We start from the raw sequence: 7,302 nt of genomic DNA on the forward strand, positions 1-7,302 counted from the left end.
GGTAAGACAGGTCTTTGACCATGTACTAAGGTAAATAAAAAGACTAATTCTTGCTTCTTGTGGGAAGGTATCCAGCAGTTATGCTGGTTAATACGAAACTTGTGTTCTTCCGGTCTTCGAAATAAGTGGTGAAAGACCAGTTTCCCATTTCCAGTTTCTCCCCTATGACGGAAGGCCAACCGTTCTGTCACAGCTCCTGTTTGATTCTGCTAGAGCAACGGGTTTCAACACAGGCAGAGTTGCTGGCTTTCCATGTTGGGCAATAACCTTGATGTGCATTTCAGCAGTGCCTGTATGACCCGAGCAGAAGCTGCTGTGTAACTGCTTGTTAAGTCTCTCTGGTAGGGACTGAGTTACCTGCCAGATTTCCCTTGCATCTTTGATCTCCCAGTATCTATACATCCACATAAAAGTTCCACTGCTAACCTGACACGAGCCTTCTCAGAGCTGCTTTTTATTTGTACAGTGCTGAGAGTTACCAAAAGTGGAATAAGACTATTCTGGGATGCCTAGACTGTAATATCCTAGTTCCACATCGTCCTGAAGTGATGCTTTGCTAAATGTAAGCCCAGGTTTAAAGATAAACTGACTTTGTTATTTCAAGTAATTCCAAAAACGCCTAATAAACAGCAGTCCAAAACCCAAGAAGCAGTCTGAAACCTAAGAGGCCTAAAGCTGTGGACAGCACAGTCTCTTTTTCTATGCATCTAATGGTTTTGGAGCTGAAGGAGAGGAAATTATTTTCTTTCACCAACAATGTGGAAAGAGGGGTCACTCAGGCTCCAGAACCACTTTCTAACCAGATTTTTGTGGTAGCAGTAGGTAATACGGTAAGAAGGGATCTGAAATGGTTTTGAAAAGGCTGTGGTGGTGGGAAGAGTCCATCCATTTTTATGTGAAACAGAGGAACATCATGGAAACAAATATCAAAGAGCAAAGACAAGACAACAGGGGGAAAAAAGACACTGACAAAGAGCACAGTTTTTCAGGTCTTTCTGATTTGTAGTTCAGGGAAAAGAAATATCCACACCTTAAAAGTTTCCCCATCTTTTGTAATAAACAGTGACAATGTTAGTGCAAGTTCTGTTGGTTTACTCTTTCCAAGCAATTTTCAGAGGCTGCTCAACGTTTTCCATTCATGTAGATCCAAGGCTCAAGTGGTTGTTGTTTAGACCCTACTATATTCCACAGCACAATTGCTTTTTCCTTAGAATTTTATCCCAAACATCTGAGCTCTGCCCAAGCAGAACTTGTAATCCACTCACTGCATCACAAACCTCAAAGCATAACGCTGCCACTCTGTACTCAAGAGTTTGGTCCTCCTGACTTCACTTTGAGGGCGCAGAGAAGGACATTCTAATTGTCATCAGCAACTGCATTTATAATTGCAAAGCGATGTGATCAGTAAAAACCTTACAAATGTCTCATCTGTCCTGCAGCAATGAAAAATCCATAGGTGGACTGGGGGGACTTACAGCCCATGAAACAGGGAACAGTGCCACTGAAATCTACAGGTCTGAAGAAACCAAGGCTAGGTAAATCCCTTAACTGGAATTAAAACACCCTTTGGATTTCAGATACTGCCCTACGTGTTGGATTCCAGCCCTGTTCCCACGCCCCAGTCTGCCATTAGTCTGTAGGAAGGTAACTCCAGGTTTGCTGCAAAACCAGCTTGTCTCAGGAGCCTCTGCAGCGCTTCCACAATTTCCACATGGATGCCTTCATTTCCTTATTCCTCAGGGTGTAGATGAGGGGGTTCATCACCGGGGAGAAGACAGTGTAGATCACACAGATGTGCTTGTCCAAGGGCAAGGTAGAAAAGGGACGGAGGTAGATGAAAATGCAGGGTACAAAGAAGAGGGTGACAACCATCACATGCGAGGCACAGGTGGAGAGTGCTTTCCAGTGCCCCCCTGTGAAGTGGACCCTGATTCTGACAAGGATAAATGTGTACGATATGACCAGCACCAGGAAGCAAAGCAGGGATATTAAGCCGCTGTTGGAAGCCATGAGCCACTCAGTGATATAGATGTCTGTGCAGGCAAGCCGAACGACAAGAGGCACGTCACAGAAGTAGCTGTCGATTGTGTTAGGGCCACAGAAGGGGAGCTGGATTGTGAGCAGCGTCTGGACAATGGAGTGGAGGAAGCCCCCAGCCCAGCAGGCAGACACCAGGGTCCAGCACACTGGCCGGCTCATGATGGCTGTGTAGTGCAGGGGCTTGCAGATGGCAGCGTAGCGATCATATGCCATCACAGTCAGGAGAAACATCTCTGATGCCCCAAGAAAGTGCAGAAAAAACAGCTGAGCTATACAGTCTGCAAATGCAATGGCCTTCTTCTGGGAGAGCAGGTCCACCATCAACCTGGGAGAGGTGACAGAAATGTAGCAGATATCTATGAAGGATAAATTGCAGAGGAGAAAGTACATGGGTGAGGACAGCTTGGGGTCAGTCCTGACTGTCACAAAGACGAGAAGGTTCCCCAGCAGAACCATGATGTAGGCCAGGAAGAAGAAGATGAAGAAGAGGACTTGCAACTCCCTTGTATCAGAAAGTCCCAGAAGGATGAATTCAGTCACATGGGAGAAGTTTCCTGGTGCCATCGCTTCAGCTCAGGCTCCCATAGCATACGTGTGGGGCGAAGTCATGGGCTGACCAGGGAGAGAAGGGGATGCACTACAGCTCCAAGGTTCATGGATGATAGAGCATGGTGCATTTACTGCTCTTCTGCCTGCTAGGGAAAGCAGTGTCACATTATAAATTGTGGTGAGCAGTGTTTGCAAGGAGCACGGTCCACCTCTCTTCTCCTGCCTTCCCATTCCCTTTGCACAATTTGGAATATATGTCTGCAAGTCACAGCACCAGTTTAGAAATGATTCCGCTTTTCCCTCGCTGCCTCTCTCAAGGGCTCAGTAGTCTTCCAGAGAGGGTGAACTGGTGAATCAGGTGAATCCTGACATTGCACTAGACAGAGACCTGCAGAACAGGCATCGCAGTGTGAGCACAACAGCTCTGGCTCCCTGTACAGTCAATGAAGAGGAATAAACACCTTAAAGGCATGACTTGGTTTACCTTGTTTAGATCATTACACTATAGTGAGATGACATATCCCATAGAAAATAGTACTGCAGTCCTTGAGTATAGATGGAGACCAGATACCCGCTCCATGCTAGATGAATCCAATGCAATCAACATGAAATGAACTCCATGGCATTTGTTGTCTGAAAACATTCTAAATCATTCACTCCAAATCTGTTTCAAGTTATTCATCTGACAGGTCAGGGCATTGTTCCACTCTTCTTCCTCCTGCTTATAATTCCCACATTCTGGCCCTTGTTTAAGTTTCTTGTTGCACAGAAATTTGTTTCAGGAGCTTTTCAAGTGATTTTTCTTTTTCTCACAGGTTGCAAGCAAATGTTACTGTGATGATATCGATGTCTCATTTTCTATCTATCATATGGACAGAAAGATCCAACAAGGCAACACCTCCAAGGCTTTCTGAACTGACCTCTGTGTTTCCCACATCTGCCTTCTCCCTAAAGTCATCCCATCCCAGCACAATATATAAATGCTCCGGTAACATACTGGAAGTAAACATGGGCAAAAGACAGTTTTCTGCCAGTGGAGCTGGACCTGTGAGAACTGTGTCATTACCAAACTCCAAGCAGCTACCCAAGGGCCTTATTAAACAGTTTTGGTGGTTGGGTCCCTTGGTGTGCAACAGCACATCAATTTGCTCAGTGACCTTCTGTGTGTGGAGTCCTGAAGGCTGATAAGGAGAGAATAAGGCGTCACATGCTTCTAAGCACTCAGAAGCCTTTTGTATGAAAAAACAAGTCTCTGGCAATAAAAACATACATGTAGGGTTGTACTACCATTGAGACAGTGTCAGGCATCAGGAAATGTTGCTTGAGATGAGAGATGCTGCAGAGTTAGGACAGGTAGCATTGGTGGGAGACTGCAGTCACTCAGGGATAGACTGGATCAATGCCTCATCGGGATGAGATCTAAAGATAAAATAATACGAGTGTTCATTCCTTATAACAAAGGAAGGTCTGCACAGTCCAAAGATACCAGTGGTATGCCAGTGAGAACTGTGGCTCGAGTTCAAATCAGCTTGAACTGACTGGTCTGCCCGTGATGTTCATTCATAAGAGATCCCCCTGTCTTTGTCTCAACCCACAAGCTTTAACTATTTTATCTCATTTTCTCCCCCTGTCCTCTTGATGAGGGTGAGTGAGAGAGGGACTGGGGGGTTGTCCAGCAGTTAGCCAAGGTAAACCAAACACATGGCATGAACTTTAAAGACTGGAAACTAGTTTCTGAAAGCATGCAATCTAGTAAAAGAAGAAATGTGATTACTGAATTTTATGGCCATTTCTGCTACATCTTCAGGAGGTGAAATGAGTAGCCTCTTCCAGTTAGGAAGAACCTGGAAAACTAGAAAGGAAATCTTGGTGACTATATGCCTGTCTTTACACCCTAACAGCAGGAAAGATAAACTCTTCCTCTTCTTTCAGTCATTGTTACCTTTTTCTCTTCCTACTCTGTCTGGAAATATGGAGAAATTATAAAAACTCTGTCCGAGTAGTCTTGGTTTACTTCTAATTTTACTACCATCATAAAGTAATGAGGGCTTATTGCTGTATTCAATCTCCATGTGTCACCCTTGAGGCAAATGAGTGAGTTGTCAACTATTTGAAGGACATTCTGTTCCTCTGCTTTCCCTCTCAAAATATTAGTGCCAATAGAATCTTTTAGAAAATTTAGAAAATTCATGCCTTGACCACAGGCAACCAGTAGAAGAGCAGTGCCCAGACTCATCAGATTCTACGGGCATTTCTACATTTCTGTACTGGAAATGGCTGAGGAAAATGTCAACCAAACAGTAACATTCTTGTTAGGAAATTGAGGAATGCTCTCGGTGTTCGGCTAGGAACTTGGTTGTGTTTCAGCATGATCAGGTATTTAATGCTCATATTTCCACTGAGATACATATCCTTTAGGTAATACCAGTGTAATGGCTCCAGAGTACTGGACAAAACATTAAATTTCATCTAATATCTAACTAAAGCTATGAAAACTGTCTTGATAATTCCACTGGAGTGGGGATCAGTCAGCGTCTATGGTCTTTAACAGTGCTCAGATTGCTGCCCTGGTAGGTTATAAAGGTCACCTATGAAATAAACTCAAGGTCTCAGAAAGGTGTTAGACAACAGGGCTCCTTTAAATGAAATTGATCCAAGCAAGAATAGCCAGAATTTTAGGTTTATAGTACAGGGAAACTCTTTTTAATATTTAAATATTGGTGTTTATTTATTGGTGTTTCAGTACAACTTGCCATCTCTCCCTGTCATTTGGAGACCTAATACAACCTCCTACTTCTCTCACGGTCCTAGTTTGCCATGAAATTAATCCCATTTGAGCAAAGGCTTCTGGCTTTCCTTAACGGCTTGCTTAGTTCTAGAGACCTCCTGTTAACACATCAAAATATGTTAGATAAAAGCTGCCAATACTGTGCTGGACTGAAAGGTTTGTTTACTCTTGGAAGATTAGTACCACCTTTGTGCAGAAATGTAAGGAGATGCTACTGTCCAGTCCAAAGGTTTTAGTTGCTAGTAAGAAAGAAAAACCTCTCAAAATACTTGGCTGCTTCTCCTAATGCCAGGAGAAGCCTGGACAAAGACCCAAGATACAGCTACGAGGTGCCTGAAAGCAAATGCCACAAGACTTCCCCAGTGCTCAGGTTTCGTAGCTGACAAGAACGTCACATCCTTTTGAGTGACAGGTCCCAAAAAAGCAGTTACATAAAACCTTGAATTTTGTGTCAGCCCTATTCTGAACAGCTGTGCAAAAGCAGAGCAACATCACTGGAAAGTCTCTTCTGAACACTTCTCTCTCCCTCCCCATGGTGTCTTAGGCTCACACCATCTTAAGTTCACACCATCTTAAGCTCACACCATCTTACACACATACGCTATGTGGTTTCATCTCTCACTCCTCTTCACTTTTCTGCTCCACAACTTTTTCATAGCATTTTTCACCTCTTCGTTTCGGAGAGTGTAGATCAAGGGATTGAGCATAGGCGTGATGATGGTGTAGAAGACCGAGACTATCTTGTCTGCTGAGAAGGTGGTGGAAGGGCGCATATAGATGAAGATGCACGGACCAAGGAACAGAACTACAACGGTGATGTGGGAAGTACATGTATAGAGTGCTTTGAGACGCCCTTCAGAAGAGCGTGTCCTCAGAGAAACCAAGATAACAGCATAGGACACAACAAGAACAACAAAACAGCTCACGGAAATCACACCACTATTGGCAGCCACGCTGACAGCAATGATGTAGGTGTCAGTGCAGGTCAGCTTCATCAAAGGGTGAACATCACAGAAATAGTGGTCAATCTCATTGGGCCCACAAAATGGCAGCTGAATGACCAGCAGGGTCTGCACCACTGAGTGTACAAGGGCTCCCACCCAAGAAGCTGCCACCAGCCAGCCACAGGCATGTTTGTTCACAATATTTGTGTAATGAAGCGGCTTGCATATAGCAATGCAACGGTCATAGGCCATCACTGTGAGAAGGAAGATCTCAGTGCACCCAAAGAAATGGCCTGCAAACACTTGAGCTATGCAGCCCACAAAAGAGATTGTCTTCTGCTCAACAAGAAGGTCATAAATTAGTTTGGGAGCTGTGACAGTAGAGTAACTGATATCTACAAAAGACAAGAAACCGAGGAAGAAGTACATGGGAGAACTCAGCTGTTCACTTGTCTTTATAGTAATGATGATAAGCAGGTTTCCAAGAATGATAGTGCCATAGAAGACTAAGAATAATGACAAGCACACTTTTGCTAATGTCTTGTCTCGTGTCAGTCCATAGAGGATGAACTCTGTCACATTGGGTTTGTTCTCCATAGACACCACATAGACAGGATCTGAAGCACAGAAAAGAGACACCAGCTATGTCATTAGACTTGGGACATTATCAGTACACAAACATAGTAACCACTGGTATGTTAAATATTAATCATATTTCCTTTTCTGTATTTTGGGGACAGTTTCCTTTTAAAGGCAATGTTTCCCTCAAGGACTAACAAGTGATATCCAAACCAGAATTTAATAACTTTTTCAGATTATTTACTTGAGGAGGGTAGTAGAAATAGTACCCTCAAGAACCCTAGTCCTCACCTTTGCCTCTTTTAAAAAAGCCTAATCACCAGGTTCCCTCAAGAGCCACTTTTACCCTGTAATGTTGTTCTGGAAATAAACATTGACCAAAAGAGACAGTGTGGCTATAAT

The 7,302-nt window shown here is 43.7% G+C and overlaps 2 protein-coding genes across 2 annotated transcripts; both read right to left on the reverse strand.

Annotated features, from left to right (window-relative positions):
- Positions 1-1,677: 1,677 nt before the first annotated feature.
- LOC119154692 (olfactory receptor 4D5-like) lies at positions 1,678-2,625 on the reverse strand. The gene has a single exon (XM_037402567.1). The coding sequence runs from the start codon at positions 2,602-2,604 to the stop codon at positions 1,678-1,680; it is 927 nt and encodes a 308-aa protein (XP_037258464.1). The 5' UTR covers positions 2,605-2,625.
- Positions 2,626-5,988: 3,363 nt separating this feature from the next.
- On the reverse strand, positions 5,989-6,930 carry LOC119154687 (olfactory receptor 4S2-like). The gene has a single exon (XM_037402562.1). The coding sequence runs from the start codon at positions 6,916-6,918 to the stop codon at positions 5,989-5,991; it is 930 nt and encodes a 309-aa protein (XP_037258459.1). The 5' UTR covers positions 6,919-6,930.
- Positions 6,931-7,302: the final 372 nt, after the last annotated feature.

Source organism: Falco rusticolus, chromosome 10 (genome assembly GCF_015220075.1).
Source record: "Falco rusticolus isolate bFalRus1 chromosome 10, bFalRus1.pri, whole genome shotgun sequence".
NCBI classification, from domain to species: domain Eukaryota; kingdom Metazoa; phylum Chordata; class Aves; order Falconiformes; family Falconidae; genus Falco; species Falco rusticolus.